This window comes from Heterodontus francisci, chromosome 5 (assembly GCF_036365525.1).
Source record: "Heterodontus francisci isolate sHetFra1 chromosome 5, sHetFra1.hap1, whole genome shotgun sequence".
Taxonomy (NCBI): Eukaryota; Metazoa; Chordata; class Chondrichthyes; order Heterodontiformes; family Heterodontidae; genus Heterodontus; species Heterodontus francisci.
In genome coordinates this window covers 8,221,109-8,248,688 of record NC_090375.1, presented here as the reverse complement: position 1 = coordinate 8,248,688, position 27,580 = coordinate 8,221,109, and the positions used below count along the sequence as shown (strand labels likewise).

Genomic DNA, 27,580 nt, shown 5'->3' with positions numbered 1-27,580 from the left:
TTTGAGGCATTATCTGAAGATGGTTTTGGTTACTGTTCTTCAAGCTCACTGTAGTCCTTGGATGTAGGTAGGTCTTGCTTTTTTTTGGGGCCCAGTATTGTTCTTAAACCTTGTTCGATGTAGGAGACTTTTCTCTCTTAAGGTTCACGTATCTTCAGTGGGTCCAGAGACTTGTGAGAAAGAGATGGGAGCAGACAGGAGAGGTGTTTTCAGTCCAGGAGCAAACAGTCTTTCTGAATTCAAACTGTCTGTACAATTCAAAAAACTCCAAGTTGGCCAGCAGGTTAGTCACGTGACCAACTGGTATAACCACTTCTGTGTTTGTGGATTCTCTTGTCCTAGAGACCCTGGAATGTCTCCTCTACACACTGTACCTGGTGATCAAAGTCCATTTTAGGATTTGTGGATAAGGGAAGTAACCTCTCTTGTCCCTGTTAGTATACAAGTGTCTGGCAGCCCTTGTAACAGGCCTTCTCCCCAGCAACAATTTGAAATTTAATGTCCATATGGTGAAATTAATATGTCTCATTCTTGGCAGGTGGGGGCCCAACATGACCGTGTGTTACACTCGGATTATATAATGATTAATCGTTTCTTCCACTCGTCTTTACCAGAAATGATGCTGTTATATTTCTCTTTAACCTGCTGTTCTGCAGGTTGCTCCAAGGGGGAGATCATGCCAAGCGAGCGCAAGAGTCGAGGGGATCGGTAGCTGGGGCAATGTCTGCCTTTAACCCGCCACTTGCACAGGGACTGGCTCCAACACTGCACTATAGGACAGGGAGCCAGAGTCACAACCCGGCCGACTCAGCAAATCCATTACAAGGTAAAGATTACAGACCAAGCAGGGGAGGGTAACTGGGTTTATCCCGCAGGAGGAGGGAGGGTATCTGGGGGTTTACCCCACGGGAGGGAGGTTGGGTAACTGGGGTTTTCCCTGCAGGAGGGACAGATCGAGGGTAACTGGGGGTTACCCCACAGCAAAGAGGGAGGGAGGGTGTTCAGCGGGCAGGGTAACTGGGAGGAAGGGAGGGTAACGGGTGTTACTCTTCAGGTGGGAGGGTAACGGTGGAGGGTGTTACCCTGCTGGAGGGAGGGAGGGTAACGAGGAGGGTAACTGGGGGTTTACCCCGCAGGAGGGAGGGAGGGTAACTAGGGATTACCCTGTGGGATGGGGGGTGGTGGTTACCCTAGCGAAGGTCGGGGGTGACTGGTGCTGGTGCAGAGAGGGCTAACGGTACCGGGAAGTAAACTCTTGACCTGTGATCACTCCAATGCCATCTTTATAACAATACTCTCACTTAGAAAGTATGACGTATGATATCATTTGAGCTTTGGATGTCCATGTATTAGATTTCTCTACTATTTCAACACAGCCGTTATTTTAGCTGTTTATAACAAATGAAATAATGCTGTAAGATACTTGACATCACAACAAAAACAACTTGTATTTATGTAGCGCCTTTAACCTAATCAAATGTCCCATGGTGCTTCACAGGAGGATTGTAAAACAAAATATGGCACCGAGCCACAAAAGGAGATATTAGGTCAGATGCCCAAAAGCTTGGTCAAAGAGGTAGGTTTTAAGGAGTGTCCTAAGGGAGGAAAGCGAGGTGGAGAGACAGAGAGATGTAGCGAAGGTATTCCAGAGCTTAGGGCCCTGGCAACTGAAGGCACAGCCATCAATGGTGGAGCGATTAAGATCGGGGATGCACAAGAGGCCAGAATTAGCGGAGCACAGATATCTCGGAGGATGGTGGGGCTGGAGGAGATTACAGAGATGGGGAGCGGTGAGGACGTAGAGGGATTTGAAAATGAGGATGGAAATTTTAACATCCTGTCAATGTAGGTCAGTGAGCACAAGAGTGAACTGAACTAGGTGCGAGTTAAGACATGCAGAGTTTGTGATGACCTTAAGAATGCAGATGGTATAAAATGTGGGAGACCAGCCAGGAGTGCGTTAGAGTAGTCAAGTCTAGAGGTAATGAAGGCATGAATGAGGGTTTCAGCAGCAGATGAGCTGATCATACAGAGATGGAAATGGGCGGTCTTAGTGATGGCTAGATATGAGGTTGGAAGCTCATCTCGGAGTCAAATGAGACACCAAGGTTGCAAACAGGCTGGTTTAATCTCAGACTGTTGCCAGGGAGAGGAATGGAGTCAGTAGCTAGGGAACAAAGTTTGGAGCAAGGACCGAAAACCATGGCTTCAGTCTTCCCAGTGTTTAATTGGAGGATATTTCTGCTGATCCAGTACTGGATGTTGGATCAGTGTTATCAGTGTACATGTGAAAACTAATGCTGTGCTTTCAGATGACGTTGCTGAGGGGGACAAGGATAGATCTTTGGGGGACATGAGAGGTAAGGGTGCGTGAGCTGGAAGAGAAGCCATTGCTAGTGATTCTCTGGCTACGATTAGATAAATAAGAATGGAACCAGGTGAGAGCAGTCCCACCCAGTTGAGGACAGTGGAGAGGCGTTGGAGGAGGATACTGTGGTAAACTGTGTCAAAGGCTGCAGACAGGTCGAGAAGGACGAGGAGGGAAAGTTTACCACGGTCACATCCACATAGGATGTCATTTGTGACTTTGATAAGAGCTATTATTCACTGTTTGTGCAGTTATAGCACACAGTGGGACGAGAATGCAATATCATTCTGCTGTAGATACCCCGTGTCAGAATCAAGTGTTCCAGATCAGGGTAGATGCAGTTTAGAACTCTTTTGACACTGCTGCATTAACCTGCCTGAACTGCAAATCTAGATGATGATCTTGTACTATGCCAGTCTGTTTTATATTTTTCTCTCTTCCTCCCATGTTTGTGCCTTTATTCTGGCCAGTTGTCGCTTTCAGCCACAGTGCTGGGAGCTTTATGTGTTGAGTGTTCCAAAATCAATTTGTTGTTGCCTGTAACAAATTGAGATCAGTCCCAGGTGTTTACTGGAGTTTATTGGTGTTGGTCACATACTTAAGTGGTCTCTTTCCCTGCTTTTTTTTTAAAGGGCTCCCACTGCCCGTTATCATTGGCTGAAAACTTGTTTGGTTTGTGTGCTGCTTTATTATACGTACAGAATACTGAGACTAGTGAAAGTTAGTCAGTTCACTGCAGAGAAATACACAGGAACAGGCCATCCAAATGAACATAGGAACAGGAGGAGGTCATTCAGCCCCTTGAGCCATTCAATTAGAGCTGTATTTTAACTCCATTTACCCGCCTTGGTTCTGTGCCCCTTACCCAACAAAAACTTTGAAATTTTCTGTTGACCTATAGCCTCAGCAACATCTTTGTGAAGAGATTTCAAGATTTCCACCACCCTTTGTGTGAAGAAGTGTTTCCTGACATCACCCCTGAACGGGTTATTCCCCCCCCTTGTTCTGGACTGCCCCCCACCAGAGGAAATAGTTTCTCTTTATCTGCCCTATCCTTTAATCATCTTAAACAGTCAATTAATCACCCCTTAATCCCCTATAGTTAAGGGGATACAAGCCTAGTCTATGCAAACCTATCCTCCTAATTTAACCCTTTTAGCCCCAGTATCATATGTCAGTGTTTACCTTCCACACGAACAAACACTCTGTTCTCAATTCCTCTCAACTCATTTTTCTTCATACCCCTCTCCAGCCTAATCTTGAATGTTGACAGTTTCTGCCTCAACCACTAACCCTGCAAGTGAATCTCACAGCCTCACAACTCTCTGTGAAGATGTTTCTCCCACCCTCTGTTTTAAATCTCTCAGTTAATCTTATTAATCTACTTCTGTTCTTGCTGTACAATAAATCTGTGTCCTTTGCTTCCTGACCCTTCAACCAGTGGTAATAGTTTCTTCCTATTTACTCAGTCTACACCTGTCAGAATTTTGAACACCCGTGTTAAATGTCCTTCCTCACCTCTAATTATCACTGGTCTTTCTTTCTGTCCTCCCCTCTCTGACAGTGCTTGATTATTTCGGTTTGTACCTTTGGTTTAGCTGCATCTTCCCCAGCGTTGCCCCTCTCCCGAAGAAACCTCAACCTGAAGGAGTTTGAGGAGCAGCAGAGGGAGCGTGTCGCTCAGCAAATCAAAGCTGAGAGGAGAAAGAAACAGAAGGTAAATAATAATGGTACAGCAATCCCTCTGACTTTCCTCCCTCCTTGGTTTAAATGGTTATTTTTCAGACTGGAGGAAGGTATATAGTGGGGTTCCCCAGGGGTCAGTATTAGGACCCCTGCTTTTCTTGATCTATATTAATGACCTGGACTTCAGTGTGCAGGGCACAGTTTCAAAATTTACAGATGATGCAAAACTTGGAAGTATTGTGATTTGTGAGATGAATAGTGATCGACTTCAAGAGGACAGGCAGGCTGGTGGAATGGGCAGACATGTGGTAGATGAAATTTAACGCAGAGAAGTGTGAAGTGATAAATTTTAGTAAGAAGAACAAGGAGAGGCAATATAAAATAAAGGGTACAATTCTAAAGAGGGACCTGGGAGTAGATGTGCACAAATCATTGAAGGTGACAGGGCAGGTTGAGAAAGTGGTTAATAAGGCATACAGGATCCTGGGCTTTATCAATAGAGGCACAGAGAAGAAAAGCAAGGAGGTTATGGTGAACCTTCATGAAACACTACTTCAGCTTCAACTGGAGTACTGTGTCCAATTTGGGACATCAAACTTTAGGAGGGATTTGAAGGCATTAGAGAGGGTGCAGAAAAGATTTACGAGAATGGTTTGAGGGATGAGGGACTTCAGTAATGTGGATAGATTGGAGAAGATGGGGCTACTCTCTTTAGAGAAGAGAAGGTTGAGAGGAGACTTGATAGAGGTGTTCAGGATCATGAGAGGTCCGGACAGAGTAGATAGAGAGAAACTGTTCTCATTGGCAGAAGGGTCGAGAACCAGAGAATACAGATTTGAAGTGATTGGTGAAAGAACAAAAAGCAACAGAAGAAAAGCTTTTTACGCAGCAAGTGTAAGGCGGGGGAATAGCACTAAGTGAATTGCTCATTCTGAGAGCTGGTGCAGATGAGATGGACTGAATGGCCTCCTTCTGTGCTGTAACAATTTCTTTAATTCTTTCATGGGATGTGGGCATCACTGGCAAGGCCAGCATTTGGTGCCCATCCCTAATTGACCTTCAACTGAGTTGCTTGCTAGGCTATATCAGAGGGCAGTTAAGAGTCAACCACATTGCTGTGGGTCTGGGGTCACATGTAGGCCAGACCAGGTAAGGATGGCAGATTTCCTTCCCTAGAGGACATTAGTGAACCAGATGGGTTTTTATGAGAATCGTTACTGAGACTAGCTTTCAGTTGCAAATATTTTAAATTAATTAATTGAATTTTTATTGATTAAGTGAATTTAGATTCCACCAGCTGCTGTGTTGGGATTTGAATCTGTGTCAGCAGGGTATTAGCCTGGATTAGCCTCTGGATTACTAGCTCACTGGCATTACCATCTCCCCAAAATTCTGTGATTGAGTGGTTAGGATCTGGAATGCACTGCCTGAGAGTATGGTGGATGCAGATTCAGTCGAGGCTTTCAAAAGAGAATTGGATAATTATCTGAAGGGAAAAAAAATTGCAGGGCTGCGTGGAAAAGGCAGGGGAAGTGGAACTAGCTGTGTTGCTCTTGCAGAGAGCTGGCACAGACAACGGGCCGAATGGCCTCTTTCTGTGCTGTAACCATTCTATGATTCTGTGAAGCTGTTGGCTGTCACTGCGGTATAGTTCCTCAAATCTCTCACCCAAGTGGCCCCTGAGTGTCGCCAGACACATTTATGGATGGGCCACCAGAGCTGAGACCAGACCTGTTCTCACAGTTTCCACGCAGTGCTGGATATGTGGACTCACAGTAAGAGGCACCAAGGCTCCTGAGACAGCACCTTTCAAACCTACGACCTCTACCGTCTAGAAGGACAAGGGCAGCAAATGCATGGAAACACCACCACCTGCAAGTTCCCTTCCAAGCCACACATCATCCTGACTTGGAACTATATCGCCGTTCCTTCACTGTGGCTGGGTCAAAATCCTGGAATTCCCTTCCTAACAGCACTGTGGGTGTACCTACCCCACATGGACTGCAGCGGTTCAAGAAGGCAGCTCACCACGACCTTCTCGAGGGCAATTAGGGATGGGCAATAAATGCTGGCCTGGCCAGCGACACCCACATCCCATGAATGTCTAAAAAGTAAACAGAAAGCAACTCCTTCAGAAAGTCGCTGGGCAAACACCTGGTTAAAAATAGAGTTGAGGCTCCCTGTTAAAGGTCTTGGCCAGTGCAGAATTGAGCTACCTGGAACTCGAAGGACATTGCTTCAGTTATTAATTTGTTTTACTTGCACACAGCCAAGGTAGCAATGGGGATGCCACAATTAGTTTCAGCACCCTGGGTTAAGAAGTGAGGGGATTCCTGACCTCTGTACCTATCCTCCCCTGTCTCACCCAAGTGGCAGGTCTTTGTGAGAAAGCCTATCTACAGAACTCTCACAACCTCCAACCCTGTGACTCTACTGTTGAAAAGGCCAATGGCAGCAATGTCATGGGAACACTCTTCAGCTCCCAGTGAAGTCTTGGACATATATTGGCCATTACTTCATTATGGCTATGTCTAAATCCTGGAACTCTTTATCTAATGCCAATATGGGAGCTCCTTCACCTCAAGGATTGCATTGATTCAAGGTCCACCACCACCTTCTCCGGGGCACGCAATAAATATTGATCTTGCCCGTGTCGCCTGGCTCCTGTCTATAAAGTACCCCTGATTGCTACCCAAAGGCCTCTACTGGAAAGTACACGAGTGAAGATGATGGGGCTTGACTGTGTTGTGGCCGGAGTCTGAGCTGACGCAGAATGGCTATTTGAGCAAGATATCATCCTTGTAAAGGTACGCAGCAGGAGACCACACCATGAAGAGAGGAGCAAGAGGGAAAGAGAGATTGTCAGGACCAAGGTAAAGAATTCTCTTTGGGACATGGTCTCACTTGCTTCTGGAAACTGGGGAAATACAATAGGTCAGTGTTTAACAGTCCCCCTGTGTCCATAATACATTAAAAACTGTGGCTTTGTGTGCACTTACTGTGAATCTTTTCTGTTCTAAATTAATAGTCAGTTGGTAATACAGAACTTGAGAATTGCTGAAAATAGCGACATTTTGTCGAAGCTTTTTGTCTTGCACTCATCAGGACAATTCACAAGAATATCAATGTAGGGAAGCAACAAACTTATACTGTGTGAGAAGAGAGTGCTGATTGGTTGGCAAGCGGACTCTGATTGATAGAGGCATTGCCATGGAGAATGCACCAGTTTATGGTGACTGACAGTTAACTGCCAAGCTTTGTTTGAAATTTAAACCAGGCAGCTTGACTCTGATTGGTCAAGGCATTGCCCTGAGGAATGAGCCAGTGAATGGCTGACACTTATTTTGTTTCGCTGAAACAGGCGCAATGTATGTACATGTTCTTTCTGTTCTTTGCTAAATAATGCTAAGAATTACGCTGACAACCAACTTAAGATTGTCAGTCGGGTTCGCAGTGTGGCGCATTTGCGCATACTGGAAGCTACATATATTAATACACAGGGCCCAGTTCTTTGCAGACAGAAAGAACATGTACACACATTGTACCTGTTTCAGCTAAAATAAGTGACAGCCATTCACTGGTTCATTCCTGAGGTTCTGATGAGAACAAGACGAAAAGCTTCAACAAAATGTCTCTATTTTCAGCAATATTCTAAATTACTTAGTCCACATTTAGATAGGGACTGTCAATGAAACTTGTCACGCTGCCATTACACACTCCAGCCAAAGGCACTGCAGTGGCACCACTAATGGCAGGCTGTAATTACAGTTTGACAATTTTATAAAAGGTAGGTTCCAGTGTAAATGGTGTCCGTGAACATAACAAGAAATAGGAGCAGGAGTAGGCCATTTTAGCCCTTCGAGCCCGCTCCGACATTCAATGAGATCATGGCTGATCTAGTTCAACGCCAGTTTCCTACACTATCCCTGTAACGCTTGATGTTTTTATTGATCTCAGTCTTGAACATGCTCAACGACTGAGCCTCCACAGCCCTCTGAGGCAGAGAATTCCAAAGATTCACCACCCTCTGAGTGAAGAAATTCCTCCTCATCTCAGTCCTTAAATCTGTCCCTTATTTTGAGACTATGTCCCCTGGTTCTGGACTTACTAGCCAGGGGAAACATCCTTCCTGCATCTACCCTGTCGAGCCCTGTAAGAATATTGCATATTTGAATGAGATCACCTCTCATTCTTGTAAACTCCAGAGAAGAAAGGCCCAGTCTATTTAATCTTTCCTCAGGACAATCTCTCCATCCCAGGAATTAGTTTGGTGAACCTTTGTTGTACTCGCTCTATGGAAGTATATCTCTCCTTAAGTAAGGAGACCAAAACTGCACACAATACTCCAGGTGTGGTCTCACCAAGGCTATGTTTAATTGCGGCAAGACATCTTTACTCCTATACTGAAATCCTCTTGTACTAAAGGCCAACATACCATTTGCCTTCTTGATTGCTTGCTGTACCTGCATGTTAGCTTTCAGTGACTCATGAACAAGGACACCCAAGTCCCTATGAAATTCAACACTTCCCAGTGTTCTCCCACTTCTCACCATTTAAGAAATACTCTGTATTTCTGTTTTTCCTACCAAAGTGGATAACCTCACATTTCTCCACATTGTATTTCATCTGCCAAATTTTTGCCTACTCAGCCTCTCAAATCCCCTTGAAGTGGCTTCGCATCCTCCTCACAACTCACACTTCCACCTATTTTGTGTCATCTGCAAACTTGGAAATAATATTGCATTTAATCCCCGCATCCAGATCATTGATATAGATTGTGAATAACTGGGGTCCAAGCACTGATCCTTGCGGTACCCAACTAGTCACAGCCTGCCAATCCAAAAATGACCCATTTATTCCTACTCTGTTTTCTGTCCGTTAACCAGTTGTCAATTCATGCCAGTATATTCCCCCCACTCCCATGTGCTGTAATTTTGTTTGCCAACCTCTTGTGTGGGTCTTTATCAAAAGCTTTCTGAAAATCTAAATATACCACATCCACCGATTTTATTTTTTTTCCCCCCCCCACCCCCCAATCCATTCTGCTAGTTACATCCTCAAAAAACTCCAACAGGTTTGTTAAACATGATTTTCCTTTCATAAATCCATGTTGACTCTGCCCAATCCTATCATTATTTTCTATTTAATAACCATGGGGTTATTAATTACATGACTTAGCAAGTCAAGCATATAGAAACTTGACCCAGGGACCTATGAGATCTTGAAGGGAAATATTTTACAGGGCTATAGGGAAAGAGCAGGAAGAGTGGGAATAATTGGATCGCTCTTTCAAAGAGCCGGCACAGACGCGATGGGCCGAATGGCGGCTCTTAGATGCCTCCGAAGATTTTTTTGATTGCAACAGTAAACTGACAGGGTTGGGGGAGGTGGACGAAGAGCTTTTGTCCAGGGGGCATGGAAAGGGGCTTTGACTGGTTTTCTTGTATAACGAATGTGTTGTTTGATTTGCTGCTCCAGGACCATGAATTGGCATTGAAGAGAATAGCTGATGATCGTGAAAATCTGAAAGCAAAATTGGTGCCGACCTGCCAGTCTGATCCCCCTCAACAGGGTCAGAGGTTAGGGGGCAAAGTTCAAACTGCAGTGGAAAGCCATTGTATACTTATGGTGAGTTTTTCTAAGCCTGGGTTCGCCGTCGGACTGTGCCGGTCCTTTCTAAACTGGTTAATCCGAAGGACTTTGTGCTCCTCCGAATTCTTGGCTCCAGTTCCTTGCAAGCTCCAAACACTGGCCATCCCACACACCCTTCTCAGTCTGTCCACAGTGCACTGTGATTGTTACTTATCGGGCCATGGGGTGGGGGAGGGGGAATAAGCAGCGTAAAAACTGTGGGGTTGAATTTTACACAGCAGGGTCGGGGGTGGGGTGGGAGGGGGGGGTGTGGGGTGGTGGGGTCAACTCTTGAACACCGGCCATAATTCTGGCAGGGCATCCACAGAAACACTTGGCAAAGCAGCCTATGTGTTTGCATGAAGTGACTGATCAGGCGAAGCTGCCCACTTCCCCGAAAATGGAAACTCGAGCAACTTCGATTTGTAAGTTATTTATTTTAAGTGTGTTTAATTACTTTGGATTGGTTATTCGTTTGCCAGAGGTAGTGATCTGGTGCTCTCTGACATCCTTCTGGGCAGCTTTCAGTGACCTGTGGCTACAGGCAGTTTGCATGCACCTGCCACATGCCTTTTTAAAATTTGTTCTTGGGATGTGGGCAAGGCTGGCATTTATAGCCCACCCCTAGCTGCCCTGAGAAAGTGATGAGCCGATTTTTCCTTGAACTGCTGGTAGCAGTTTTGATACAGCTCAGTAGTTTGGCCATTGGGCAGTTAAGAGTCAACCCAGGTCTGGAATCACATATAGGCCACACTGGGTAAGGACGGCAGGTTTCCTTCCCTAAAAGACATTAGTGAACCATTTGGGTTTTTACTACAATCCGATAGTTTTACTGATGCCAGCTTTTTGTTTCCTGGTTTTTTTTTTACACTGAATTCAGATTCTCAAGTTGCCACGGTGAGATTTGAACCCACCTTCCTTGGATTACCAGTCCAGTAACATAACCATGACACCACGGTGCGGTGGGACAGTAGAAATGGGGCAAGTGATTTGTCCCCACTCGGGGACTGGCACTTAGGGCTCCTCTGGACCTTCTCAGAATACATTAATCGTGTAGTGACCTGTGCGGCATGTGTTAGTGGGAGACTCGCATGGTGTTTGTCACTGGATACCACTCAGTGACCGGTTGCTGGTGCCACTCACATAAGGCAGTCAGTACAAACCAGTTAAGAGGTAGACCCAAAGGAGCTGGTTATGCAGGCAGGCTCAAGGACCTTGGTCTATTTACTTTAGAGCAATGTAGACTCGGGTCTGTAAAATAATGAAAGGACTAAATAGCGTCCCTGTTGATAGATTATTCCAGTGGCGGGAGGGTCAGTGACTGGAGGACACAAATTTGGTCGGCGCAGTGGTTAGCACCGCAGCCTCACAGCTCCAGCGACCCGGGTTCAATTCTGGGTACTGCCTGTGCGGAGTTTGCAAGTTCTCCCTGTGACCCGCGTGGGTTTCCTCCGGGTGCTCCGGTTTCCTCCCACAGCCAAAGACTTGCAGGTTGATATGTAAATTGTCCATTATAAATTGCCCCTAGTATAGGTAGGTGGTAGGGAAATATAGGGACAGGTGGGGATGTGGTAGGAATATGGGATTAGTGTGGGATTAGTGTAGGATTAGTATAAATGGGTGGTTGATGGTTGGCACAGACCCGGTGGGCCGAAGGGCCTGTTACAGTGCTGTATCTCTAAATAAATAAATAAGATAATTGGCAAAAGAAGCAGAGCGGGAGATGAGAATGTTTTTACACAGCAAGTTGTTGTGATCTGGAATGCGCTGCCTGAAAGGGCAGTGGAAGCATTGGAACTTATTGCATAGCTTTTTGAAAGAGCTGGCACAGGCACAATGGGCCGAATGGCTTCTTTCGGTGCTGTAAGATTCTATGACAAAAACAACGGGCTGTTTGGGACACCAGCGGTGAAATCTCCCACACCACATCTGCTCGTGGGCCACGCTCTCAGACAGTGTCATGGTAAACCTCTTTCCTGGATGTGCAGACTCACAGTCCTGCAGCAAGTATTATCGTTACTGTCACAGTATTCCACTAGCTTCCCCATGCTCTGAGCTGAGGTCCTTGTTGACACCTGTTTTAATCACGGAAGTTGCTTGTTGCTTCTTTACCCAGAGATGGTGAGAATGGAACCTGCTATCATAAGGAGTAGTTGAGGTGTCATAGAGTCGCACAGCATGGAAGCAGGCCCTTCGGCCCACTGTGTCCATGCCGACCATAATGCCTATCTATACTAATCCCACCTGCCTGCATTAATTCCATATCCCTCTATGCCTTGCTCATTCTCGTACCTGTCCAGATGCCTCTTAAATGTTGCTACTGTTCCTGCCTCCACCACCTCCTCAAGTAGCTCATTCCAGATACCCACTATTCTTTGTGTGAAATATTTACCCCTTTGATCCCCTTTAAACCTCCTCCCTTTCACCTTAAACCTATGCCCTCTAGTTTTAGTCAACCCTACCATGGGAATCAGACTCTGACTATCTACCCTATCTATGCCTTTCATAATTTTATATACCTCTATCCTGTCCCCTCTCAGCCTCCTTCGTTCCAGGGAAAACAGACCCAGCCTATCCAATCACTCTTTATAACTCAAGCCCTCCAAACCAGGCAACATCCTTGTGAATCTTTTCTGCACCCTCTCTAGCTTAATCACATCTTTCCTGTAGTGCGGCGACCAGAACTGCACACAGTACTCCAAATGCGGCCTAACCAACATTATGTACAACTGTAACATGACGTCCCAACTCTTGGATTCAATGCCTTGGCCGATGAAGGCAAGCATGCCATACGCCTTCTTCACCACCCTGTCTACCTGTGTTGCCACTTTCAGGGAACTATGTACTTGCACCCCAAAGTCTCTCTGCTCAACAACATTCCCCAGGGCCTTGCTATTCACTGTATATGTCCTGCCCTGGTTTAACTTCCCAAAATGCATCACTTCACACTTGTCTGCATTAAATTCAATTTGCCAATCCCTTGCCCCCTTTCCCAGTTGATCTATAACCTGTTGTAACCTTAGACAACCTTCTTCACTGTCCACTATACCACCAATTTTGGTGTCATCTGCAAACTTACTAATCATGCCCCCTACATTCACATCCAAGTCATTAATATATATGACAAACAACAGAGGGCCCAGCACCGATCCCTGCAGCACACCACTGGTCACCGGCCTCCAATCTGAAAAACAACCCTCCACTACCACCCTCTGCCTCCTATCACCAAGCCAATTTTGTATCCAATTTGCTAGCTCACCCTGGATTCCATGTGTTGGAACCTTCTGGACCAGCCTACCATGCGGGACCTTGTCAAAGGCCTTGCTAAAGCCCATGTAGACAACGTCCATCGCCCTGCCCTCGTCAGTCCTCTTGGTCACCTCCTCAAAAAACTCAATCAAATTTGTGAGACATGATTTCCCACGCACAAAGCCATGCTGACTATCCCTAATCAGACCATGCCTTTCCAAATGCATATAAATCCTGTCTCTCAGAATCCCTTCCAATAACTTTCCCACCACTGATGTAAGGCTCACCGGCCTGTAGTTCCCTGGCTTATCCCTGCTGCCCTTCTTCAATAAAGGCACAACATTAGCTATCCTCCAGTCTTCCGGTACCTCACCCGTGGCTAACGATGATACAAAAATCTCTGCCAGGGCCCCAGCAATCTCCTCCCTTGCTTCCCATAGCATCCTCGGATACACCTGGTCAGGCCTTGGGGATTTATCCACCTTAATGCGTTTCAAAACCTCCAACACCACCTCCTTTGTAATGTTGAAATGCTCCAGGATATCGCTGTTCCCTCCCTTGAACTCACTAGCTTCCATGACCTTCTCCACGGTAAATACAGACGAGAAGTATTCATTTAAGACCTTGCCCATTTCCCGTGGCTCCACACATAGATTACCACACTGATCCTTAAGGGGACCTACTCTCTCCTTAGCTACCCTTTTACTCTTAATATACTTATAGAATCTTTTAGGATTCTCCTTTATCTTATCTGCCAGGGAAATCTCATGGCCCCTTTTCGCCCTCCTAATTTCCTCAAGTGTATTCCTACATCCCCTATACTCGAGGGACACGCTCGATCCCAGCTGCCTATACCTGACATATGCCGCCTCCTTTGTCCTGACCACATCCTTAATGTCTCTCGTCAACCAAGGTTCCCTAAACTTGCCAGCCTTGCCCTTCCATCTAACAGTAACATGCCGGCCCTGAACTCTTCCTATCTCATTTTTAAAAGCCTCCCACTTGCCAGATGTCCCTTTACCTGTAAACAGCCTCTCCCATTCAACTTTTGAGAGTTCCTGTCTGATGCCATCGAAATTAGCCTTCCCCCAATTTAGGACTTCAACCTGAGGACCAGTCGTATCCTTTTCCATAACTATCTTGATGCTATCAGAGTTATGGTCACTGGTCCCAAAGTGCTCCCCCACTGACACATCAACCACCTGCCCATCCTCATTTCCCAAGAGGAGGTCGAGTGTCGCCCCCTTCTCTAGTAGGGCCATCCACATACTGCTTCAGAAAACTATCCTGGACACACTTAACAAATTCTTCCCCATCTGATCCCTTAGCACTAAGGCAGTCCCAATCAATATTAGGGAAGTTAAAATCACCTATTACAACCCTATAATTCCTACACCTATCTGTGATTTCCCTACATATATGCTCCTCCAATTCCCTCTGACTATTGGGGGGCCTATAGTATAATCCCATCAAAGTGATCACCCCTTTCTTATTTCTAAGTTCTACCCATATGGTCTCGCTGGACGTTCCCCCCAGGCTATCCTCTCTAATTACTGCCGTGATGTCCTCCCTAATCAATAGTGCAACTCCCCCTCCTCTCTTACCTCCACCTCTGTCACACCGGAAGGATCGGTACCCCGAAACATTGAGCTGCCAGTCCTGCCCATCCCTCAACCACGTTTCCGTAATAGCTATATCACAATCCCATGTACCGATCCATGCTCTGAGTTCATCTGCCTTACCTGTAAGGCTTCTTGCATTAAAGTAAATGCAGTTCAGCCTACCAGACCTTCCACGCTCCCTGTCCTGCCCCTGCCCCTGCCCCGCCTGCCTACTGGACTTGCTTTAACCTCTACATTTGCCTCAACTATCTCATCGGAGAGACTACTACTTTGGGTCCCGCCCCACTGCAAGACTAGTTTAAACCCTCCCGAGTAGTACTAGCAAACCTCCCCCCAAGGATATTGGTCCCTTTCCAGTTTAGATTCAACCCGTCCAACTTCTACAGGTCATCTCTGCACCAGAAGAGATCCCAATGATCCAAGTATCTGAAGCCCTCCCGCCTACACCAGCTATTCAGCCACGCATTCATTTGCCTTATCCTCCTATTTCTACCCTCACTAGCACGTGGCACAGGGAGTAATCTTGAGATTACAACCCTAGAAGTCCTGCTTTTTAACCTTCTGCCTAACTCCCTATATTCACTTTGCAGGACCTTATCTCTCTTCCTGCCTATCTCATTCGTACCAATATGGACCACGACCTCTGGCTGCTCACCCTCCCCTTTCAGAATGGCCTGCAGCCGCTCAAAGACATCCTTGACCCGAGCACCAGGGAGGCAACATACCATCCTGGAGTCTCGTTTGTGGCCACAGAAACGCCTATCTGTACCCCTTATGATAGAATCCCCTATCACTATAGCTCTTCCAACCCTTTTCCTCCCCTGCTGTGCAGCAGAGCCCTCCGTGGTGCCACGAACTTGGCTGTTGCTGCTTTCCCCTGGCAGGTCATTTGCCTCCCCCCACCCCCCCACCCCCCCCCCCCCCCCCCCCCCCAACAGTATCCAAAGCGGTATATCTGTTTGAGAGGGGGATGGTCACAGGGGACTCCTGCACTACCTGCCTGGGCCTACTACTCCGTCTGGTGGTCACCCATCCCTTTTCTGCCTGTGCAGCCATTACCTGCGGTGTGACCACCTCACTAAACATGCTATCCACGACATCCTCAGAATCACGGATGCTCCACAGTGAATCCACCCGCAGCTCCAGCTCTGTAATGCAGGTAGCCAGTAGCTGCAGATGGATACACTTCCTGCACACATGGTCGTCAGGGACACTGGAAGCGTCTCTGATTTCCCACATAGCGCAGGAGGAGCATATCACGGGTGCGAGCTCTCCTGCCATGACTTACCTTTAGATTAATTAGTTACTCCCTTAATTTAAAAATACTAATTACACTAGGGGCCTTGTTCTACCCACTGCAATCTAAAGTCCTTAATAAGCTACACTGAATTTTAAAAAAAACACTTTCGTCGTACTCACCTTCTCACCAGAGGTTTTTTTCCAACAAAAAAAAACTTTCCCCTTATTTTTTTAAAGATATTTAAATGCACTAACAGCAGCGACTCACCAACCAATCACCTTGCAGCTCTCCTCTGACGTCACTGTTGGCTTGTTTTTTCAAAACTCGGGCGCGCTGGAAGAGCTCCTCTCCTCTCAGCTCCCGGAAGGTAAGAGACTGGGCCTCGATCCTCGGGCTCGATTTATAGGCTCTGCTCTCGGCGTTCTGCCCACAGGTCTGCTCTGCTCCCGGAAGGTGAATAACAGATGCATTTAAGAGGAAGCTAGATAAGAACATAAAGGAGAAAGCAATAGAAGAATATGCTGAGAGCGTTAGATGTAATAGGGTGGGAGAAAGCTCGTGTGGAACAGAAGCACGAGGTATAGAGCAATTGGGCCGAATGGCTTGATCCTGAGCGTAAATTTCATGTAAAAATATTGTCGCCCCAATGGTTTATTTGATAATGTGTGGAATGGATGAACACAAACCAGGAAGGCCAGTAGTCCTGGTATTCTCTCCCTTAAACATTCTGCCTCTCGCTCTCCATCTCTTTTCTGATTACGACTCTGTGAAACACTTTGGGAAGATTTCCTGTTTTAGAGATGCTGCATGAATACATGGCTCAGTTGTCTTAAATTAACTTGCTGAGTTAGCAGGCGTTTGGCAGGATGGGCTGAACCATGCTTCAAACACCACTCTAAAGGATCTTTGGGGGGGAAAAAAGACAATTATTCCTGCTGTTATCTGAGACTGGGAGAAACTAGAGACTACCATGAATCTATTACATTCTCAGCAGGTCAAACAGCATCTGTGGCACGAGAAATAGTTAATATTTTGTGCTTTCATCAGAACTGGAAACAGTTAGAGATGCTTAAAACCTGTTGCAGATATAACGGGAGGGAAAGAACAAAAGGGAAGGTCTGTGATGGGGTGATAGACAGGAGAGATTAAATAACAAAAGGGATGATTGTGCAAGACAAAAGGAGGTCATAATGGAACATGTAAAGAAACAAAAGATTTATCTAGAGGAGGTGTAAATGGAAATAGCAGAATCATCACCAGTAGCTGCTGTCTGAAAAAGTGACAGCAGTTGTTCTGATCTGAAATTGTTGAACTCCATGTTGAGTCTGGAAGGCTGTAAAGTGCCTAATCGAAAGACGAAGTGCTGTTCCTCATGCTTATGTTGAGCATCATTGAAACAGTGTAGGAGGCTGAGGGCTGAGAGGTTAGAGTGGGAGTGAGCGAAAAATTAAAATGACAAAACAAAATCTATCAAATTCATCCACACACTCTGTACCCCAACTACTGACTTCATCCCTCTCTTTGGCAGCTGTCTGAGGCTGATCCCACAAGCTTGGTGCTGTACTTGACTCAGGTGAACTTACAGCCATGTAACTGAGCCATCTCAGACGACTTATTTCTGTCCCCATAACCTCATCCAACTCTGCCCCTGCCTCAGCTCATCTGCTATTGAACTGTGCATCCATTCCTTTGTCTTCAGCTGCCAAGGCCTGGCCCACTGGAATTCCCTCCCTAAACCACTCTGCCACTCCACCTCTCTTTCTTCCTCTAAGATATTCTAAAAAGCTTACGTCTTTGACCAAGCTTTGTCATAATATCTCCTTATGTGGCTTGGCGTCAAATTTTTATCGTGCTCCTGTGAAGAGCCTTTGGATGTTTCACTACATTAAAAGCACTATATAAATGCAAGTTGTTGTGGCCATGAAAATTTCGGTTGAAATTTGACCTTTCTGTAACTTTTCCTCCTGTCCTGGGGCAACCCCGCGACCTTCGCGCCAGGACCGCCCTGCAACCTCAGGGCTTCGACCTCAGGGCCCCAGAGGACAGCAGATCTGTGGATTTGGGTGATAATTAAATTAATCAATTGCACCCAGTCTGCCACATATTCTCATTGTTTTCTTTACCTTCATACCATTCTCGTGTTACTTTCAATTAATATAAAAACTAGAAATACACAGCACCTGGTTCCTCCCCCGGCAACTCCTCCAGCACAGAAACAGGCCTTTCGGCCCAACTGCCCCCTGCCAGTGTTTATGCTTCATTTGTGCTTCTCTCAGCCTATCAGCATATTTCTTCTTTTCCTTTCTCATGTGTTTATCCAACTTTCTCTGAAATACACCTCAACCACTACCTGTGGTAGTGAGTTCCACATTCTCACCACTCTCTGGATAAAAAAATTTCCCCTGAATTCCCTGTTGGATTTATTTGTGACTATCTTCATGTTATAGAGTCATTTATGGCACAGAAGGAGGCCATTCAGCCCATCGTGTCCATGCCAGCTAATTAACCTCCAGCTACAGTCTGACTTGTTTCTGGTTTCGATTGCTCACTTTCCCGTTTCAAACTTTTCCCTCAGATCAGGCTTCCATCTGGTGACTCACTCCGGGAACGATTCCGGGAGGATGACACACTGCAGAGTGTAAAGGACTACGTCAAACGGCAATGCCCTGAGCTCCAGACCATTACTCTCCTTCAGAGTTTCCCAAAGAGGCATTTCATGGACACTGACCTGGGCAGCACATTGGGAACTTTGGGATTGAGTCCCAACGCCACGCTGTGTGTACGGGACGAGCAGCGGAGAGCCTCGTCCCCGCTGGGCCTGCCACCAGGTGCCTACATGCTGACAGCAGCCAGTGTACCCATCGAGGAAATCCCAGCGGATGGCGGTGTGCTGGAGCGGCCCAAGGCTGAGCGCCACTTGCGATCAAGGCCTCCCAGTCAGCGTTCCTGGGGCCGAGGGGAAGCACTGGGGTACAGGCAAACAGATGGCGTGGCAGCTCACAAGATGGAGGAACCACGAACCGCCCCTGGACGCATGCAGCAACCCGACCTCAGGAATGCTGGGATACCGGCACTAATTGAATATCCATCAAGAGCAACGCACTTCTGGGGTAAGAACGTTACGAGGCTTCGGTGTCTGATGTGTCTAGATACATAACTTAGGGTAAGGTATCGGTCAATAGAGATGCAGACATTTAAGGGGATATTTCAGAATACACAGAATAGATACATTCCAACGAGAAAGAACAATTCCAAGTGGAGGACTCACCATCCATGGTTAACTAAAAGAGTTAAAGATGGTATCAACCTTAAAAGAAAAAGCATATATTTGTGCAACGATGGGTGGCAGGTCCGAAGATTGGACAGACTATAGAAAAACAGCAAAGAAAGAGTACAAAAGCTGGTGAGAAATATGAAAGCAGATAGGAGTTTCTATAGATATTTATAAAAGAAAAGTTAACAAAGTGGGCGTTGGCCCTATAGAAAGTGAGTCTGGGGAATTGATAAGGGAAAATAGGCTGATGGCAGATGAATTTGAACAGGTATTTTGCATCGGACTTCACCATAGAGGATACTAGTAACGTCCCAAATAGATGTAAATCAGGAAATGGAAGGGAGGGGGGAACTCAAGAAAATTACAATCACCAGGGAAGTGGTACTGAACAAATTGTTGGAGCTGCAGGCTGACAAGTCGCCGGTTCCTGATGGGCTTCATCCTAGGGTCTTAAAAGAAGTGGCTAGTGAGATAGTTGATGCATTGGTTTTGATTTTCCAAAATTCCCTAGATTCAGGAAAAGTTCCATTAGATTGGAAAATAGTGAATGTAATTCCTTTATTCAAAAAGGGAGGATGACAGAAAACAGGAAACTACAGACCAGTTAGCTTAACATCTGTCATATGGAAAATGTTAGAAACGATTATTAAAGACGTCATAGCAGGGCACTTAGAAAAATTCAAGGTAATCAGGCAGAGTCAACATGGTTTTGTGAAAGGGAAATCACGCTGACCAACTTATTGGAGTTCTTTGAAGAGGTAACATGTGCTGTGGATAAAGGGGAACCGGCGGATGTACTGTACTTAGATTTCCAGAAGGCATTTGATAAGGTGCCACATTAAAGGTTATTGCGGAAAATAAAAGATCATCGTGTAGGGGGTAACATTATGGCATGAATAGAAGATTGGCTAGCTAACAGGAAACAGAGTAGGCAAGATGTAACGAGTGGTGTGCCGCAGGAATCAACTTTTTACAGTTTATGTAAATGACTTGGATGAAGGGACAGAAGATATGGTTGCTAAATTTGCTGATGACACAAAGATAGATAGGAAAGTAAGTTGTGGAGAGGACGTATGGAGGCTACAAAGGGACATAGATAGGTTAAGTGAATGGGCAAAGATCTGGCAAATGGAGTATATTGTGGGAAAGTGGGAAATTGTCCACTTTGGCAGGAAGAATAAAGAATAAAAAAGAAGCATATTATCTAAATGGTGAAAGATTGCAGAGCCCTGAGATGCAGAGGGATCTGGGTGTCCTAGTGCGTGAATCGCAAAAGGTTAGTATGCAGGTACAGCAAGTAATTAGGAAAGCTAATAAAATGTTATCATTTATTGCGAGTGGAATTGAATACAAAAGTTATGCTTCAGTTGTACAGGGCATTGATGAGACAATATCTGGAGTACTGTGTACAGTATTGGTCTCCTTATTTGAGAAAGGACGTTGGTGTTGAAGGTGTTGGAAGCCGTTCAAAGAAGGTTTACTCTAATCGAATACCTGGAATGGGTGGGTTGTCTTATGAGGAAATGTTGAACAGGCTAGGCTTGTAACCGCTGGAAGAAGTTCTGCTGTTCTCTCCGACGGGATTTCCGTTTGTCTCTTTTACTTGTTCACCTTCATTGCTTTCTATTTCCCTCCTGGTGTTTGATAAAGTGTCACATCTCTTTCCTTAGTGACTGTCACCTGCTCCTACTTATTCCACGTGGATTCCAACTGAAGTTTCATCCTTCATGTTTAGCATCCACCCAGGATTACAGGTATCTCCGAGAAATACAACGTTCCTTGGACTGCTGGTCTCGCCGCATCCCGAGATCCACACTCAGTACTATGCGCCGCCACATGTGTACACTGAATCTCTCTCTCCAGAAGCACTGCCTCACTTACCTCAAAGCTGTTCTACTGCGCAATTTCATTTCGTCCATCGTCTTATCCGACTTTTTATCTTCCTTTCAGGTGTTAAAGGACGCAAGCTCCAGCAGCTGATGGGGACTAATGCGCCTCCAGATCCTCCTTCTCCTTCACTTCCCTCTGACCCCACCCCTTCTGATCTGACCCCTTGTCGTGTATTCACTATACCCTCTGACCTTCCCCTCTCTGATGCTGAACGTTCTGTACTCAGCAAAGGTCTCAGTTTTACCCCCTTACGCTCCCACCTCAATGAACTTCACGCTCGGCATGACGTTGAGTTCTTCTTCCATCACCTTCGCCTCCGTGCTCACTTCTTTGACCAGGAGTCCTCCCCCTGACCAGCAGACCCATCCACCCACCACCAGCATTTTTCCTTCACCTGGCCCCTTCCCTCTGGCCTCTTACCCGCTCTTTTTCTGCCCCCCTCACTCACTCTAACCTGTCTCCCTCTGAACTTGCTGCACTCCGTTCTCTCAGGTCTAATCCAGACATTATCATCATACCTGCAGACAACGGTGGTGCTGTTGTTGTCTGGCATCCCGACCTCTACCTTGCAGAGCCTCAGCGTCAACTCTCAGACACTTTTTCCTACCTCCCCCTGGACCATGACCCCCCCCCCAACAAACATCAAGCTACTGTCTACAGTACTGTCACTGACCTCCTCTCCTCTGGAGATCTTCCCTCTACAGCTTCCAACCTCATAGTCCCGCAACCCCGGACAGCCCGCTTCTACCTCCTTCCCAAGATCCACTAACAGGACCATCCCGGCAGACCCATTGTGTCAGCCTGTTCCTGCCCCACTGAACTTATTTCTTCCAATCTTGACTACCTTTTCTCCCCTGGTGCAGTCTCTTCCCACCTACATCCGTGACTCTTCTGACACCCTACGTCATTTTGACAATTTCCAGTTTCCTGGCCCTAACCACCACCTCTTCACTATGGACGTCCAATCTCTCTCTCTACACTTCCATCCCCCACCAGGACGGTTTGAGGGCTCTCCACTTCTTCCTTGAACAGAGGTCCAACCAGTCCCCATCCACCACCACCCTCCTTTGCCTGGCTGAACCTGTTCTCACATGAACAACTTCTCCTTCAGCTCCACTCACTTCCTTCAAGTAAAAGGTGTTGCTATGGGTACCCGCATGGGTCCTAGTTATGCCTGTCTTTTTGTGGGATATGTCGAACATTCCTTGTTCCAGTCCTACTCAAGCCCCCTCCCCCAACTCTTTTTCCGGTACATTGATGACTGTATCGGTGCCGTTTCCTGCTCCTGCCTCGAACTGGAAAACTTTATCAACTTTGCTTCTAATTTCTACCCTTCTCTCACCTTTACATGGTCCAGCTCTGACACTTCCCTTCCTCGACTTCTCTGTCTCCATCTCTGGTGATAGGCTGTCTACTAATATCCAATATAAGCCCACCAACTCCCATAGCTACCTCGAGTACACTTCCTCACACCCTGCCTCCTGTAAGGACTCCATTCCATTCTCCCATTTTCTCCGTCTCCGATGAATCTGTTCTAATGATTCAACCTTCCACGACAGCGCTTCTGATATGTCTTCCTTTTTCCTCAACTGAGGATTCCCCCCCCCACTGTGGTTGACAGGGCCCTCAACCATGTCCAGCCCATTTCCCGCACCTCTACCCTCACCCCTTCCCCTCCCTCCCAGAACCGTGGCAGGGTTCCCCTTGTCCTCACTTTCCACCCCACCCGCCTCCACCTCCAAATGATCATCCTCTGCCATTTTCGCCACGTCCAGCGTGATGCCACTACCAGTCGCATCTTCTCCTCCCCTCCCCGTCAGCATTCTGAAGGGATCATTCCCTCCTCGACGCCCTGGTCCACTCCTCCATTACCCCGAACACCTCGTCCCCTTCCCACAGCACCTTCCCATGCAATCGCAGGAGGTGTAATACCTGCCCATTTACCTCCTCTCTCCTCACTATCCAAGGCCCCAAACACTCCTTTCAGCTGAAGCAGCGATTTACTTGTACTTCTTTCAATTTAGTGTACTGTATTTGCTGCTCACAGTGTGGTCTCCTTTACACTGGGGAGACCAAACGCAGACTGGGTGACCGCTTTGCGGAACACCTCCACTCAGTCCAAAATCATGACCCTGAGCTTCCGGTTGCTGACCATTTCAACATCACCGCACCCCCCTGCTCTCCTGCTCACATCTCTGTCCTGGGATTGCTGCAGTGTTCCAGTGACCATCAACGCAAGCTCAAGGAACAGCATCTCATTAACTGATTAGGCACACTACAGCCTGCCGGACTGAACAATGAGTTCAATAATTTCAGACCATGACGGGTCCCCCTTTTTATTTTTAGTTAATTTTTCTTTTTTATTTGTTTATTTGACTTTAGCTTGTTTCATCATTCATTATTTTACCATGCGCCTACCCACTGTTTCTCTTCATGTTTGTGCTTTGGGCCAGAGCTGTCAATTAACACTAACATAATATAAAATAAAAAGAAGAAATGCTGGAAATACTCAGCAGGTCAGGCAGCATCTGTGGAGAGAGAAGAGATGTCTGCCAGTTCTGATGAAAGGTCACGGAACTGAAACGTTAACTCTGCTTCTCTCTCCACAGATGCTGCCAGACCTGCTGCCTATTTCCAGCATTTCTTGTTTTTATTTCAGATTTCCAGCATCTGCAGTACTTTGCTTTTATATTCTTGTATCTGCTGGAGTTTAGAAGAGTAAGAGGGGACATGATGGAAACATGATGGATCCTGAAGGGTATTGACAGGGTGGAGGTGGAAAGGATGTTTCCCCCTGTGGGAGAATCTACAACAAGGAGTCACTATTTAAAAATAAGGGGTCACCCATTTAAGACAGAGATGAGGAGGAATCTTTTCTCAGAGGGTCGTGAGTCTTTGGAATTCTCTTCCACAAAAGGCAGTGGAAGCTGAGTCTTTGAATATTTTTAAGGCAGAGGTCGATAGATTCTTGATAAGCAAGGGAGTGAAAGGTTATTTGGGGTACGTGGAATGTGGAGTTGAGGTTACAATCAGATCAGCCATGATCTTGCTGAATGGCGGAGCATCTCAAGGGGCCGCGTGAACTACTCCTGCTCCTAATTCGTATGTTTGTATGATCAGCTGCTCTAGGGAAAATGTGAGAGCACTGCCCTCAGCTTATTGTAACCATTATAATTGCGGCATCTTCAAATTCTGCATGCAGCATGGTTAGTGCGAAGGAGTGCAACCAATTCTCGGTGACAAACACACCATTAGATTCAGAGTAAAGCTTCCTTTACGCTGTCCACATCAAACACTCCCAAAACAGGTAGAGCACAAAGTTAGATACAGAGTAAAGCTCCCTGTACACTGTCCCCATCAAACACTCCCAGGACAGGTACAGTACGGGGGTTAGTTACAGAGCAAAGCTCCCTCTACACTGTCCCCATCAAACACTCAAGGATAGGTACAGCACGGGGTTAGATACAGAGTAATGCTCCGTCTACACTGTCCCCATCAAACACTCCCAGGACAGGTACAGCACATGGTTAGATACAGAGTAATGCTCCCTATACACTGTCCCCATCAAGCACTTCCAGGACAGGTACAGCGCTGAGTTAGAAACAGAGGAAACATAGCAACATAGAAAGTAGGAGTAGGCCATTTGGCCCCTCAAGCCTGCTCCACCATTCATTATGATCATGGCTGATCATCCAACTCAGTAGCCTGTTCCCGCTTTCCCCCCATACCCTTTGATCCCTTTAGACCCAAGAGCTATATCTAACTCCTTCTTGAAAACATACAATGTTTTGGCCCTCTACACCGTCTCAAAATATGCCTTGATGATCCTCAGAGGAATATTCACACTTCATGACATTTCCAAAAAAAAAGAAAAAATAACGGGGCTAGATAGAATAAAGCTCCCTCTACACTGTCCCCATCAAACACTCCCAGGGCAGGTACAACACTGGTTTAGATACAGAGTAAAGCTCCCTCTACACTGACCCATCAAACACTCCCAGGACAGGTACAACACTGATTTAGATACAGAGTAAAGCTCCCTCTACACTGACCCATCAAACACTCCCAGGACAGGTACAACACTGGTTTAGATACAGAGTAAAGCTCCCTCTACACTGTCCCATCAAACACTCCCAGGGCAGGTACAACACTGGTTTAGATACAGAGTAAAGCTCCCTCTACACTGACCCATCAAACACTCCCAGGACAGGTACAACACTGGTTTAGATACAGAGTAAAGCTCCCTCTACACTGACCCATCAAACACTCCCAGGACAGGTACAACACTGGTTTAGATACAGAGTAAAGCTCCCTCTACACTGACCCATCAAACACTCCCAGGACAGGTACAACACTGGTTTAGATACAGAGTAAAGCTCCCTCTACACTGACCCATCAAACACTCCCAGGACAGGTACAACACTGGTTTAGATACAGAGTAAAGCTCCCTCTACACTGACCCATCAAACACTCCCAGGACAGGTACAACACTGATTTAGATACAGAGTAAAGCTCCCTCTACACTGACCCATCAAACACTCCCAGGACAGGTACAACACTGGTTTAGATACAGAGTAAAGCTCCCTCTACACTGACCCATCAAACACTCCCAGGACAGGTACAACACTGGTTTAGATACAGAGTAAAGCTCCCTCTACAATGACCCATCAAACAATTCCAGGACAGGTACAACACGGGGTTAGATACAGAGTAAAGCTCCCTCTACACTGACCCATCAAATAATTCCAGGACAGGGACAACACGGGGTTAGATACAGAGTAAAGCTCCCTCTACACTGACCCATCAAATAATTCCAGGACAGGTACAACACGGGGTTAGATACAGAGTAAAGCTCCCTCTACACTGACCCATCAAATAATTCCAGGACAGGTACAACACGGGGTTAGATACAGAGTAAAGCTCCCTCTACACTGACCCATCAAATAATTCCAGGACAGGGACAACACGCGTTTAGATACAGAGTAAAGCTCCCTCTACACTTTCCCCATCAAACACTTCCAGGACAGGTACAACACTGGTTTAGATACAGAGTAAAGCTCCCTCTACAATGACCCATCAAACAATTCCAGGACAGGTACAACACGGGGTTAGATACAGAGTAAAGCTCCCTCTACACTGACCCATCAAACACTCCCAGGACAGGTACAACACTGGTTTAGATACAGAGTAAAGCTCCCTCTACAATGACCCATCAAACAATTCCAGGACAGGTACAACACGGGGTTAGATACAGAGTAAAGCTCCCTCTACACTGACCCATCAAATAATTCCAGGACAGGTACAACACTGGTTTAGATACAGAGTAAAGCTCCCTCTACACTGACCCATCAAATAATTCCAGGACAGGGACAACACGCGTTTAGATACAGAGTAAAGCTCCCTCTACACTTTCCCCATCAAACACTTCCAGGACAGGTACAACACTGGTTTAGATACAGAGTAAAGCTCCCTCTACAATGACCCATCAAACAATTCCAGGACAGGTACAACACGGGGTTAGATACAGAGTAAAGCTCCCTCTACACTGACCCATCAAACACTCCCAGGACAGGTACAACACTGGTTTAGATACAGAGTAAAGCTCCCTCTACACTGACCCATCAAACACTCCCAGGACAGGTACAACACTGGTTTAGATACAGAGTAAAGCTCCCTCTACAATGACCCATCAAACAGTTCCAGGACAGGTACAACACGGGGTTAGATACAGAGTAAAGCTCCCTCTACACTGACCCATCAAATAATTCCAGGACAGGGACAACACGGGGTTAGATACAGAGTAAAGCTCCCTCTACAATGACCCATCAAACAGTTCCAGGACAGGTACAACACGGGGTTAGATACAGAGTAAAGCTCCCTCTACACTGACCCATCAAATAATTCCAGGACAGGGACAACACGCGTTTAGATACAGAGTAAAGCTCCCTCTACAATGACCCATCAAATAATTCCAGGACAGGGACAACACGCGTTTAGATACAGAGTAAAGCTCCCTCTACACTGACCCATCAAATAATTCCAGGACAGGGACAACACGCGTTTAGATACAGAGTAAAGCTCCCTCTACAATGACCCATCAAACAATTCCAGGACAGGTACAACACTGGGTTAGATACAGAGTAAAGCTCCCTCTACACTGTCCCCATCAAACACTTCCAGGACAGGTACAACACGGGGTTAGATACAGAGTAAAGCTCCCTCTACACTGACCCATCAAATAATTCCAGGACAGGGACAACACGCGTTTAGATACAGAGTAAATCTCCCTCTACACTGTCCCCATCAAACACTCCCAGGACAGGAACAACACGAGTTTAGATACAGATTAAACTCCCCCTACGCTGTCCCTTTAAATGCCGCATCCTCATAAAAATGCCCTCCTTGCTGAAACAATGCAGTGTGGAATGCCCTCATCACCAAATGAGTGAGACTGGCAGCTTTTTATATTGAGGCCCATTCCCAACACATGGCAGGGATAGGTGAGTTCAGACAGAAGAGCCTTGGAATCCAGCTGAGATGATGGGATCAAAGTGAGCTCTGTGTCTGAACCCAGTTGCTGGTCCATGAAGTATTGAGCTCTTTACCCTAAGTTCGGCTAA

General features: G+C 46.4%; 1 protein-coding gene across 1 annotated transcript in view; it reads left to right on the top strand.

The window, feature by feature from the left end:
* Window positions 1–660: 660 nt before the first annotated feature.
* The window catches only part of si:ch73-173p19.1 (uncharacterized), a 97,780-nt gene continuing 70,860 nt past the window's right edge, over window positions 661–27,580 (top strand). The window contains exons 1-4 of the mRNA XM_068031068.1: window positions 661–826; window positions 3,967–4,085; window positions 9,533–9,682; window positions 18,372–18,906. Of these exons, the coding sequence (XP_067887169.1) occupies window positions 721–826; window positions 3,967–4,085; window positions 9,533–9,682; window positions 18,372–18,906 (910 nt within the window). The 5' untranslated portion in view covers window positions 661–720. The remainder of the gene's footprint in view (window positions 827–3,966; window positions 4,086–9,532; window positions 9,683–18,371; window positions 18,907–27,580) is intronic.